This window comes from Schistocerca cancellata, chromosome 5 (assembly GCF_023864275.1).
Source record: "Schistocerca cancellata isolate TAMUIC-IGC-003103 chromosome 5, iqSchCanc2.1, whole genome shotgun sequence".
In the NCBI taxonomy this organism is placed as follows: domain Eukaryota; kingdom Metazoa; phylum Arthropoda; class Insecta; order Orthoptera; family Acrididae; genus Schistocerca; species Schistocerca cancellata.
Window position 1 is genome coordinate 661,168,562 of NC_064630.1, and position 14,496 is coordinate 661,183,057.

Below are 14,496 nucleotides of genomic sequence, written 5' to 3' on the forward strand. Positions count from 1 at the left end.
ATGGCAGTCTCCCTTTGTTGGCCAAGTGGTGTGGGAGGGGCTGTTTGCATCCTCACCACAGCATGCGCTTTCGACATGTGTACGTGCTACAACGGCTCCCGTGCGAGTAAGTGTCTTTCGAATTAGATGGCCATTCTTATCGGAAATCGACGCTGAAATTCAGCGTCTCCAATGAATGTGCACGCTGGATGTATAGCAGTTTCTTCGAGACGATGCGAAAATCCCTTGTACGAATTTTATTGGATTGCACCTCTCACTTGTGAGCACCGTGGTTTACGCTCAATTAGCAACTGATAATGCATGCGACGTGATTTTAGATGAGCAACGGGCTCAAGTTCCAAGATTCGGACGGCAACGCTGGTCCAGTGACTGCGGATCATGCAGATCTCGGACTAAGGAACGCTGGTGGACGATGTGGTGGCTGCACTCAGGTCCTATGAAATGAATCACAGCCACGTCGCGGACAAGTGCCCACAATTCACCACCTACCCTGTATTGAACGTAGTGACAGGTGCGCTTTGAGCTCAGTAAGCGTGTTCCGTCCTAACTCTACATCGGGGGATGCAGAGCGATCATTATATACGATGGCCAGCCAAAGACCAGCTCGGGCTGCGGAAAAGAGAGCCATGTTGCTCAGAGTGTCTGCAGCTATGTGTCGCCCAGCTCCAACCAAATGATCTTAGGCCTTCCACTACTGTAACATCATTACCTCCTACATATGCAGCCGCACTCCAGATGGATCCCAGTCAGATCCATGGGCCTGGCCACTCACAGGACTTTTCGCAACCAGCAATGTCAAGACGGTATGACGAGAGACAATCAGTACCTATCATAGAATGAAGGCTTTCACGGCAGGTGTTGTCATCACTTAACACTTCCGGGCTGAGATGCCGTAGTCGGCCGGAATTTTGGCGATGCGTTTTAAGCAAGTAATGCACCAATTTATTTCATATGAATAGACATCTTTCAGGAGGGGGGAGGGGGGGTTCAAATTCTAATGGCTCTGAGCACTATGGGACTTGACTTCTGTGGTCATCAGTCCCCTAGAACTTAGAAGCACTTAAACCTAACTAACCTACGGACATCACACACATCCATGCCCGAGGCAGGATTCGAACCTGCGACCGTAGGGGTCGCGCGGCTCCAGACTGTAGCGCCTAGAACCGCTCGGCCACTCCGGCCGGCGAGGGGGGGAGGATACAGTAATATCCAGGCAACCATTACTGACTGTCGAGATGTGATCATCCTTGCACCGGCTGTAGGTTGCGCAATGCCCTGGTCTCCCTGGAGTTTGATAGCGCATTTGATAAAGTGAGGACACAAATTCCAAAATCACAACTATGCGGATGATCTAGAATTTTCGACCGTTCTGAGGAGGAGATGTCGATGGTACAAAGATGGATCGAGCAGTACTGGTATGAAGCAGGCAACAACAAGATGGTCAAGTCATGTGCCATGGAAATCGGCAGAGGGCTCTGGGCGAGGAGATTGGCGCTAATCCTACCGATGACTCCAATAATGGCACAGCGTATCCAGGCGAATTTGTTAGTAATAGACTTCTCTTCAAGATACAATACGATGTACCCCTCGCTTATCAAAGTTCGAGTGCATGCGGCCACCTTTCACATCATTCAAGATGCAGGACCCACCGTCGACACTGTTTCATTGGTCTCCTTGTTGATGAATAGGCGCCTCCATCTTTCCTGTCCCATGTTGCATTCGCTCACATCTTCCTGCGCTCACTTCTTCCTGCGCTCTATCACATCAAAACATTCTTCTTCGACTATATTTAAGAGCACTCGAATCTCCCCTGTACCAGGGTACCTACTGAGCGTGATACGTATGGCCAGCTGATGATGAACCATCCTCGGAATCCGTTTGAAAGACGCCACCCAGAAGTGGCACGGCCTGAGGTGTTGAATTATCTATCAAAGATATTTCACGACGGATATCCGCGCCACCTGGTACCTCGTAGTTAAGGAAAAGTTTCCAACAAGACTTATACCACACATCATTGCTCTCGCTAGCTCCCTAATGAGCACGCGGTGTCGTACAACAGACGTGGATGAACATTGACTGGAATGGGGACATTCCGCGGATATGTGACTTGTAATTCAGAAGATGCTTGCTTTCTATCTCCGAGTGCCGCCCAACTCCATCGATCCAGGAATGCTCCTTCGCCCGGTTAAGACCTACTTTCTCCCATCAAAGAAACATGCGATTGATTGGGCCAAAGGTCCAAAGATCGTCTCAAAGATGTGCTTGACATTTGGACATTCTTACACGAGCGGCACGATCAACTGCAGTAGATTTCCAGATGTCATCAGACTTTTGCTAATTACTCAGACAGTGTGTTCAAGAGTCCCTCTTGTAGCTGGGTAGTACAGGGCAAGAAAATTTGGTTCTTAAGGATATTAATTTGAATCTCGAAATGGACAACTGAACAAGACGGTATTCTGAGAAGCTGTACTCGAGTCCCCAATGTGGAGCTTTCTGAACAGTTAGCCATTATTTACCATTTTTCCAGTGGTTGTCGTTCTTATATTGTAACGGAAGGGTATCCTCAGTTTGGGTGTATTCTGTTTTATATTATTGCTAATAAAATACAACGATGTCACACCCGCTTGCATTTTATTTTATAATTTGCTTATGTACGCTATTGTTAGATCCATGTGAGTCCACTAACTTACTAAAAATGAATAAAATAGTATCACAATTAAAAAAAGAAGATAAATGAAAAAAAGATTTAGTGTGTCAAGACGAAAAATTATTGACATTTTTCTTGTTCAGATTGCGCAATACATTTTACAACATGTCGTTATAATAAAATTTTTGTAATTATGATGGGTAAAGAAAGTAACGGTAAGGCGACCGCTCGAGATAAGGGGCCCAGATTCGATTCCCTGTAGGTTGGGAGGTTTTATCCGCTGGCTGTTGCGTTGTCGTCATCATAATTTCATCATACACATACAAGACGCAAAAGTGGCGTCAAGTAAGACGCACTCGGCGAGCGAACAACCCCAGATGGGGCTAGAGGCCAATAAATAATGCTATAGCATGATTTCACTTCTGACTCCTTTCTACGCCGCTACATTCTGTCTCGATCATCATCACACGAACCCATGACCCCACTGGTGGGAGTCGGACGCCTCCTGACATACACCATGGCTCCCAAAGCTCAGTAGCGGTCATTTCACAGCCCGTCCGAAACACAATTTGTTTGAAATTCGGTGGAACTCGTTTCCTCCGTTCCCTGAAACCTGCTGTGTTCTCGGTCGGAACGTCGTGCACAAATAGTTACAGGTGCTACACATTATGAAATTGTAATTTTCAAACTGACATCCTCAGTTACTTCATTTTGCAATGCAAATCAATCACAACGCAAGCAAATAAGCATCTCATTGCAGATTAGATCAGTAGAAGCAAAAAGAATATCGATATTCGTGTTTCGCAGTATTTCGGTATAGCTGACTTGAAGTTCGAGTGCATCCAGAGGTAAGGTAATTGACGGGTACTCACATGAAACCCACGAAGTACCGCAGCAAGAACATGGCCCACAGCTGGACGGCAAAGGCAGAGGCGACCGCCAATACGCCGTCCAAGATGAGGCTGATCATCAGCAAGCGCTGCCGGCCCAGCGTGTCTGAGAGACCGCCCCACATGAACGCACTAGTGATCATGCCTGCAACAAACATGCAGGGCCCGTTTAAGAGCGAAGGCGCACAGCCCCTGCTTGAGGTGGTAAGCAGAGGGGACGCCAGAAGCCAGACAGTTGTAAGGTTTCTATACCGGACGCATCCCAATTAGTATCGGCCGTTTGGTGTAGAAAGCTGAGAGTGGCGCAAGGAGCGGGCCAGTACAAGGTTTGTACACGGTGTGGATCACAATCAGTTGTGAAAACTGACACGACTGAAAGTTTACGAGGGAGAGTGGGGAGGGGCGGGAAGGCCGTCCAAAATGATAATCCACTTTTGTGGAAAAATGTTCTCGAACCGGTCCTGTAAATACACTGACATAAAAAAAAAGAAATCCCAACACTAAGAATGTAACCTCCAGAATGTTGAATGCAAGCATGCAAACGTGCATGCATTGTATTGCACAGATGCTGGATTGCAGTTTGTGGGGTAGAGTTCCATGCCTGTTGCCTTTGTTTGGTCAACACAGTGGCGGTTAATGCATGTTGTGGATGACGCTGGAGTTGTCGTTTGATGGTGTCTCATATGTGCTCCAATGGAAACAGATATGATGATCAGCAGGCCAAGGCAACATGTCGACACTTTGTAGAACAAGTTGAGTAACGACAGCATCATGTGGTCGAGCGTTATCCTGTTGGAAAATACCCCTGGAATACTGTTCACGAATGGCAACGCAGCAGGTCGAATCACGAGACTGACATACAGTTTTGCAGTCAGGATACGTGGGAGAGTCGCAACGCAGGCCATAACTCCAGATGTAGGTCCAGTGTGTCTAGGGCGCAAACGGGTTGGTTGCAGGCACTCACCTAGCATCCTTCTTATCGTCACATGGCTATCACTGGCAACGAGGCAGAACCGGGTTCGAATAGTTCAAATGGCTCTGAGAACTACGGGACTTAACTTCTGAGGTCATCAGTCCCCTAGAAATTAGAACTACTTAAACCTAACCTAGGGACATCACACACATCCATGCCCGAGGCAGGATTTGAACCTGCGACCGTAGCGGTCGCGCGGTTCCAGACTGTAGCGCCTAGAACCGCTCAGCCATCCCGACCGGCGCAGAACGGCTTTCATCAGAAAACAGACGTCCACTCAGACCTCCAATGAGCTCTCACTTGACACCAGTGACTTCGTAAACAGCGGTGGTTCTTCTACCATGGAGTTGTCTTTGAAGTAACCGATTTGTAACAGTTTGTTGTCTGACTGTGGTGCCATATGCTGCTCGAATCCTGCTGCAGACGCTGTTGATGCGTCACAGCCATACGCAGAATACGATGGTCTCCACCAGAGCCCATGGCTGACATTGAGCCTGGAGGGCTCTGCCAGTCAGGGACTCATACGGCACAGTAATGCACAGCGTGCAGATGGATGGCTGTGTGGTGTGTGAGATCACTGTGGGCTTGCACCGGTACACTGCCTCCGCCACTTGATATGTCTCAGTCATACCGTGTGGGAACAGTCAATGTAAATGGTGTCCACTCCACTGTCAAGACCTGCATGTTACACGACATGATCAGAGCGGCAGACTTGGACATTGCCCTTCTCCAGGAGGTCCGTCCCGAGCTGCGTTTAGACCTATATGGCTAAACCTCCTACAGCCTACCCTTAGGTGATGGTGCAGGAGGAACGGCCATCTTCTCCGAGATGGCATAGACGCGACGGACGTGACGTACTTGCCGAACGGGCGAGGCATCGCACTCACACTTGGCGCAGTCCGCCTCATTAACGTCTATGCTCCCTCCGGTAATTCGCACCGTGGTGACAGGCATGTCTTCTATTTGGAGGAGGTAGCCCCACTTTTGCAAGGAAATATGGACCATAGTGGGCGGCCATTTTAACAGTGTTCTGTGGCCCGAGGACCAGATACCGCATTACGTCCCATGCCCGGCTCTACAAGCACTGACACGTGACCTCGCGCTCCACGACACATGGCTCTTACATCATGGGACCCAGAGTGGATATACGCACTTTACCAGCCATTCTGCCAGTCGTCTGGACCGGATATACGTCTCGCGTGCCCTCCGCACAGCAACCCGTGATGCAGAACTCTGGCCGACCGCCTTCACGGACCATCTCGCGTACATCTGCACTGTCACCTTACCCTGACAACTCAAAAGACGCAGCAGGGGCCCGTGGACGCTGAAAGTCTCCCTCCTTCGCGAGGAAGCGTGTCGGCGGGCAGTCACTGACACGTGGCGTCGATGTATCAGGCGCCTGCCCATGTGTGCTTCCACGTTACTGTGGTGGCTGGGATGTGTCAAACCTGCACTCCGAAAGACCTTGATGGCCTACGGGCGTGACAGATCGAACTGGCAAAGGGCAACATCGGAATTTTGCTATACAGCGTTACGTGAGCTGGCGACGCAACCGCCGTCTCCCGAATGTCAGATGTCCGTACAACGCATCAAAGCTCGTCTACTTCGTATCAGGACAGAGCAGCTAGAAGGTGTCCCCATCCGTGCGTGAGTGCAAGACTGTATTCCCAACGAAACGGCGTCAGTGTATCACATTGTGCGCGAGAGGCGCCACCGCAAACGTCAGCTCATTACGGCGGTAAACACGGAGGAGGGCGGCCGCACAGTGACACAAACGGACATCGCGCACACGTTCGCCAGACACTGTGGGACTTTGTACATGGAAGATCCGCGAAATGTACGTGATTATGACGAGCTGTTGCATGACTTTCCCGCCCCTCGGGACGTGGCACCCGATGATAGTCTGCTGTTGCCCATTACACCCGACGAGCTGACATCGACCTTCGCACGTGGAGCACCGAACAAGTCGCCTGGAGCGGACGGTTTACCCCTGGAATTCTACCTCAATTATTACGACCTTATGGACGACAAGTGGCTCCAAATTTTCAAGACCTGATCCGCCCTGATTTCACTGTCCCCACAGAATTCACAGAAGGCGTCTTTATCCCAGTACCGAAACCGAATGGTGGTTGTAGGTGGCAGGACTTTCACCCACTCACACTCCTCAACAACGACTACAAGATCTTCGCCCGTATCCTCTGCGCGACTCCACACCGCTATCGGGAAAGCCATCCACACCGATCAGACATGTTTAGGTGGTGTCAGCAACATTCATACGGCGTTAGGAGCATACCGCGACGTAATTGCTTTGACGGCGGCCTGCAAAATACGAGCCGCCCTTGTCGCCGTAGATTTTGACCACGCATTCGACCGCGTCGACCACGGCTTCTTACGCGCAGTTTTGCAACACATGGGCCTCTCTCCGGAGTCTGCACAGGTGGTCCTTCGACTGGTCCACGAGCGCGCTCCCGCATGATGGTCAACGGTTGTCAGTCTGGTCACATCGATGTTGGACGGTCAGTGCGACAAGGGTGCCCCCAGTCGGGTATATTATTTTCTGCAGCGCTTGAACAAGCTTTACATGGTCTACGGCAGCGATTAACTGGTATCTCCTTGCGGAACGTGACCTTCCGTTGTGGTGCATTCGCCGATGACGTGGTGTTCCTGGCCAGATTAGAGGATGAAATGCATATGGCGCTACAGTGGCTACGCCAGTACGGGGCGGTCGCTGGGAGCGTCATCAACGTGAAGAAGACAAAATACATGGATGTCTGAGGGGGGCTTTCCCACACAACAGCGGTGCCCTTTGACACGGTGCCCGTGCTCAAGTGTTTAGGAGTGCAATTCTATAGCAATGTCCGCCGCACGGCGGCGGTTACGTACACCAGACACGTGCTCTGCTGCAGGACAACAAACTGCGTCGCTTGGATATGCTCCTCAGAACACGTTATGACAACACCTACCTTGTCTCAAAACTGAACTATTTTGCGCATATCCTTCCCTTGACCGCTACGATGGCCGACAGGTTTCAAGCAACATATGGACATTTCGTAAGCACCGGTCTGGTTTTTAAAGTCCGATACACCACCCTGACACTGCCGGAGCGGGCTGGCGGTATCGGTTTATTTCATGTATATAACCGTGCGCGATCGCTTTATCTCAACACTATGCGTCGCACATGGACCTCTGCCCACGCCACTCTGACGGGCAACCTGATAGCGGAAGTGGCACCACACTCTCTGCATTCCCGGTTTCTGTAGGACACATTCCACTCACCCACATCAGAGAGTTCTTGAATGACTTCAGCTACTTACGGTTAGAACTTCCGACGACACGGAAGCCCAGCACAAAAGACTATTATCGCCTCTATCAACAGCAGCAACCTGTAAATAAGGTCGCCCACAGACATCCTGAAGTTGCCTGGAACACGGTGTGGCGAGCGGTACACACGCCTTTTCTACCTACGACGGTGCGTTCATTGTGGTACGTGGTTGTGAATGGGAAGTTCGCTACTCGTCAGAGGCTACATTCCATACATCTGACGGACGACCCCTTGTGTCCGACATGCTCAGTCGTCGACTCGGATGCACACCGTCTGACGTGTGCCGCAACCAGCGAGTGCTGGCTACTGACGCAGCGCATGCTGGCATTACTCTTGCGGCGATTGCCGGAGTCTATCTCCCCTGATGATATATTACGCCCCGACGGAGTGTATCAACCAGGACGACCGCCGTCAACTGGCTAAAAGGCATGGCCCTTCACTAAATGTTTTGCGATGCTCCCAAAGGCACACTCGACTTTTGGTCCCTATTGATGACGACACATGCAGCTTTCAGCCGCCACCCGAAGTACAGAACTCGTTTCGCAATTTATTTAGGTTTATTAATTGCAGATCCTCCTGCTCACTGGGGCGTTCCGGAGATGAGACGCTGAAAATGAAGAAGAATCCTGGAGCATATTGATCCTCTACGGACGGAATAGGGGGGAACCCCTCCCAACAGACGAGAAGACGACTCGGACGCTCGGCTACGGCAATTGTAGGATCTTTCTTTGTAATGAAACAAAAATAAATCTATAAATACAATACAAAATGACATTTTTTTAGAAAAATTAAAAATGTTCTAAATATTAAATAAATAAATAAATAAAACAACATCGACAAACCCACTACATCCTCTTCCTGATCCTTCGATCCTCGATCTCGAAGACGTTGCTTGGGCGTGGCGGCGGGATGGGCAGACTTAGGGTGTCGACCCCTGCCCTACCCGTCGTTCTGCTCCTGCAGCGGTTCATTAACAAATATATATATATATATATATATATATATATATATATATATATATTTGTTAATGAATATATATATACACACTCCTGGAATTGAAATAAGAACACCGTGAATTCATTGTCCCAGGAAGGGGAAACTTTATTGACACATTCCTGGGGTCAGATACATCACATGATCACACTGACAGAACCACAGGCACATAGACACAGGCAACAGAGCATGCACAATGTCGGCACTATTACAGTGTATATCCACCTTTCGCAGCAATGCAGGCTGCTATTCTCCCATGGAGACGATCGTAGAGATGCTGGATGTAGTCCTGTGGAACGGCTTGCCATGCCATTTCCACCTGGCGCCTCAGTTGGACCAGCGTTCGTGCTGGACGTGCAGACCGCGTGAGACGACGTTTCATCCAGTCCCAAACATGCTCAATGGGGGACAGATCCGGAGGTCTTGCTGGCCAGGGTAGTTGACTTACACCTTCTAGAGCACGTTGGGTGGCACGGGATACATGCGGACGTGCATTGTCCTGTTGGAACAGCAAGTTCCCTTGCCGGTCTAGGAATGGTAGAACGATGGGTTCGATGACGGTTTGGATGTACCGTGCACTATTCAGTGTCCCCTCGGCGATCACCAGTGGTGTACGGCCAGTGTAGGAGATCGCTCCCCACACCATGATGCCGGGTGTTGGCCCTGTGTGCCTCGGTCGTATGCAGTCCTGATTGTAGCGCTCACCTGCACGGCGCCAAACACGCATACGACCATCATTGGCACCAAGGCAGAAGCGACTCTCATCGCTGAAGACGACACGTCTCCATTCGTCCCTCCATTCACGCCTGTCGCGACACCACTGGAGGCGGGCTGCACGATGTTGGGGCGTGAGCGGAAGACGGCCTAACGGTGTGCGGGACCGTAGCCCAGCTTCATGGAGACGGTTGCGAATGGTCCTAGCCGATACCCCAGGAGCAACAGTGTCCCTAATTTGCTGTGAAGTGGCGGTGCGGTCCCCTACGGCACTGCGTAGGATCCTACGGTCTTGGCGTGCATCCGTGCGTCGCTGCGGTCCGGTCCCAGGTCGACGGGCACGTGCACCTTCCGCCGACCACTGGCGACAACATCGATGTACTGTGGAGACCTCACGCCCCACGTGTTGAGCAATTCGGCGGTACGTCCACCCGGCCTCCCGCATGCCCACTATACGCCCTCGCTCAAAGTCCGTCAACTGCACATACGGTTCACGTCCACGCTGTCGCGGCATGCTACCAGTGTTAAAGACTGCGATGGAGCTCCGTATGCCACGGCAGACTGGCTGACACTGACGGCGGCGGTGCACAAATGCTGCGCAGCTAGCGCCATTCGACGGCCAACACCGCGGTTCCTGGTGTGTCCGCTGTGCCGTGCGTGTGATCGTTGCTTGTACAGCCCTCTCGCAGTGTCCGGAGCAAGTATGGTGGGTCTGACACACCGGTGTCAATGTGTTCTTTTTTCCATTTCCAGGAGTGTATAAAATAAAAAGTGGTAATCGTCGTGCATTCTAAATTTATAGTCGCATGTTCACGTCGTCACGTCCACCTGGATTTTATTTTGTTTTTTTTGTTTTACTACATTTCGGCTCTCAACTAAAGTTATGAGTCTGGTTGAACATCGAAGATAATTCGCTTGACATTCTACCCACCAGCAATAACAAGTATTCCAAAAACAAATCCGCAGGACAGCTCGTGGCTGCGTCGCGATCATAACAGCTTACGCTCGAGCGTATCCTCGCGCTGCAGCGGCTACCGGCCACCGGCCAGACGCCACCCGCCGCCTGAAATCCGGCGCCGCCCATGTGAACGCGGCGCGACGCTGTCAGTGTATGTATTAACTGTCATTTTCGAATTTGAAGTTCTAGTTATCATCTTCCAGTTAAGCATTGCATTTTGCGTACTTGAAAATCATGAACTACGGTTAAGCATTGTAAAATTGAGTCGCAAGTGGAAGAAGGTGTCACATCTCCAACACAACGTTTACTTTTGGTATAACAGAGGGGTGGCTGCAGAGGAGGCAACTAGAAAGATTTGAACTGTGTGTGGAGCGAGTGCTTTTGGGAAAAATAAGCCAGAATAAGGTACTCTTGTTCCAACAAACATCGTTCTGGCATGAATGATTTTCCACTTTAAGGAAGTCTCGACAACTGATATATGTGACAGATTAGCGTTTCACCATCATGCGACATCTGCATTCAACAGACAAAGTTCAGAAGTCTGGCGTAGGAGTACTGTATGCTCTAATTCGAAACAACAAAAATCATGGAGTGACTATTATTGAACGTCATCAGGTCGCTCATTGAGCATTCGTATGCAGTACTGTTATTGGCGACGTGTTATGATGCCTTTATCGTTAACTTCCTAAGAAGAAATGAAAGGCTGAACCCCACCAAAAGATGTAAACTCGAGCAAAGAGCAGTGTTAACATAATATTTTACATCTGATAGCTCCAAAAGTGTTTATTGGGCTACGAATTCTGTCCCAAGGGATGTGTGCAACACAGATGGAATTTGTTGCCAACAACTGAGATACCTTTCGGTCGCAGTATAAGAAAATCGAGCAACAAAACTACATCACCTGTGCTACTGCATGATAACGCACTCTGTTGATTTGAGAAATAAAACTATCCAGGAGATTGATAGGAAAGTCATCTCTCAGGCATTTGTATTGATAGGGAAGTCCTCTCTCAAGCACTTGCCCCCTCGTCATATATTCGTAAAATTTTACCTTTCCCGCCCTTGATCGATCAACCGTCAAGTCAATTCATTTCTAGACGAAAATACTCATAAAACTACACTGGTTTAATGACATCGTTAGAACCAGTGTGTTTCTACGGGCGTAGAATTTGTAAACAACATTAGCATTGTCAGATTGTTTTAGATATCGTGAAAGAAAATTCTGCTCCTGATTAATTTCTCTTTGACGATTACTGATTCGTTTTGTAAACTAATGGAAAATGCAATTAAAGTATTCACTGTACTAATACAAATTAAATTCAGCTTACTACAGTAACATCACGACGGCAGGCTATCTTAATAAAACATTAAGTGTCAACAAGACGATTGATCCGATTTTAACACGAATTAGTAGGATATTACCGACTTTTGACTTCGAAAATATCTGTATTTACTTCATTTCGTCTATCATTCGCAAGTATTATGAAAATCTGTCATTTCATGGATAAAATTATCTATTCACAACAACAAAAAATATATCGGCAGAAAATAAAGTGGCATTATGAATTTGGCAGTGCCGTAAGGTTTTCGTTCTGACACTAAGGGCTACTTAAAGTAGCAAGACGAATTTTGCTCGAGCGTTGTCTTACGATTCCCTTATTGAGTTTGTTTCTGCCTGCTTGTAGCTCTGCTACAAAAGAATTAAAAATCTGGCTTTCAGCGAGTCTCGAAAGGCGAACGAAAGCAGCTTGCACCTGGTAGCCAAGCATGTTACCTGGGAACTGGTTTTTCCCTAAAGTGGGAAGACATACTTTTGAGGTCGAATTGTTGGCAAATGTCAGTCAGACATGTGCCGTTGGTCTAAGTGTTTCGGTTTGTTGAATTTGTATCAATGATTTTTCTACAGGTTTTTTCTGTCCCAAATAGAGAGTTGAAGCCTCCCATTAGTATTTTCACGTCATCTTGGTGAATTTTGCTCATAGTATTTTGAGTGTGTTCCAGAATTTTTCGACATTTTCGGTGTTTTTCTTATTTTCGATGTTGGTGGGGGCATGTGCATTGATAAGTGTTTATTTTTTACTGGGGCTCTGAGTAAGCATAGTCATAAGTCGGTTGTTGATGGGCAGGCCGCGGTGGCCGAGCGGTTCTAGGCGCTTCGGTCCGGAACCGCGTGACTGCTACGGTCGCAGGTTCGAATCCTGCCTCGGGCATGGATGTGTGTGACTTCCTTAGGTTAGTTAGGTTTAAGTAGTTCTAAGTTCTAGGGGATTCATGACCTCCACTGTTAAGTTCCATAGTGCTCAGAGCCATTTGAACCATTTGATTGTTGATGGGTGTGATTTCTTCGACAGAGTTGGTGATAGATCTATGTTCGAGAAACGCAATGCCGAAGATTGCTACGCCTTTCGCTACCTTTTGTTGTATTTTGCTCTTGAAGATTCAGTGGTTTCCGTGATGCAAAGTTTCATTGTCAGTTAGTCGTGGTCCTTGAAGTGCAAGGATGAGAATTTTTTGTCGGTCGATTTCTTATGTAAGATTATTTAGTTTTCGTGTTTGGATCAATGTATCGATGTTTAGTTTTCAAATGCATGTCTGCTGCTTGTAGGATATTTACCAGAGATATTCGATATTCTCTGCTGTGCTAACCTGGACACCCCAGAACCCGAAAATCCAACTGGCGCCTGTCGAAAGGTGGGTTGTGTACCATCTGGGGTAAAGTTGACTTTGCTTGTATAGTTCATGTTTGCTTGTATAGTTCATGTTTGCTTGTTTCTCATTTGTTTGGCCTGGGTGATTCCAGGACCGGACAGGACCATAGGGTGTTGAAGCCTTTGCAACCAATATTTTCAGCCGAGCTCATTGAGCAAACAGACGGTGGCCAGAGTAGCGGTGATTTTCACTCAGACTCGTCTGGATTTTGGGTTCGACGGATTGAGTAGCCGTTCAGGATTGTGTTAGTATTTGGTTCACCCCAAGTATTTGATTTCCTCGGTACCACCAATATGGGGGAAAGTTTCCCCTATTCGCCACAAGGGATTATTATTATTGTTATTGTCATTATGTCATCAGCAAATCCGATATGGTGTATCTTCGAACCACTAAAATAGATGTGTATTGTTCGATTCAGTATTTCCATCACATAAATATGGGTTATAATTACGTTACATTGCTGCTATTAGACATATTTCTCACTTTATCTTAGACAGTTGCTACCTGTTACTCCATCATAGGAATTTATGTGCGCAACATTGTTGCAATACAGTCGTTCAAATTATACGATTTCTGTATTTCCGTTTCGATACCAAATCGTTCGAATCGGATTCAGACAGTCAGTCTTAATGTGAATATCCACTACGACTCTCAATCCAATGTGCTTATTACAAACACGTTATTTAAATATAAATATATGAACTAACGAGATAACAGTTTATTTACAGGAGCAGAGCCCCATCCATCATAGCAGAGCAGTGCGAGATTGGTTTCAGGGCCAAGAGAGAATAAAGCTGTTGCCGTTTGTTCCACGATCGCCGATTATCAGCCAGATAGAGAATGTGTGGGCAGAAGTAACAAGGTCATTACCATGTGGACCTACAAATGCAAGCGACCTTTGGACGAATATAGAAAACGTATAGTGGGAAGTAAACCATCACGCTACACTGTCGACAACTTAATGAAATCAATTCCCCTACGCCTGCGAGAAATCTTACGTAATGGTCGTTGGTGGGTTGGTTACTAAAAGTATACTTGTCCACAAAACCCATGTGGACAATTATCTGATAATGGGTCAAGCTTTGCTTTGTCGCAGCTCTTTAGCATAAAAGTCCATTTACTTTCAGTCTCCTCCTTACAATTCTTGCAATGCAAGGTAATTGAAAAATCTCATCCACTCGACGCCAACTGAGGAATTGACTGGTGCATGTGTTGTTCAACACACGGTAGTTGTCACCCTCATTGGAATCAATTACTGTTTGTGCACGCGCGCGCGCGTGTGTGTGTGTG

The 14,496-nt window shown here is 48.1% G+C and overlaps 1 protein-coding gene across 1 annotated transcript in view; it reads right to left on the reverse strand.

The window, feature by feature from the left end:
- Positions 1–14,496, reverse strand: part of LOC126188745 (synaptic vesicle glycoprotein 2C-like) — a 240,347-nt gene that overhangs the window by 168,620 nt on the left and 57,231 nt on the right. Inside the window, exon 4 of the mRNA XM_049930354.1 lies at positions 3,520–3,682. Coding sequence (XP_049786311.1) covers positions 3,520–3,682 — 163 coding nt within the window. The remainder of the gene's footprint in view (positions 1–3,519; positions 3,683–14,496) is intronic.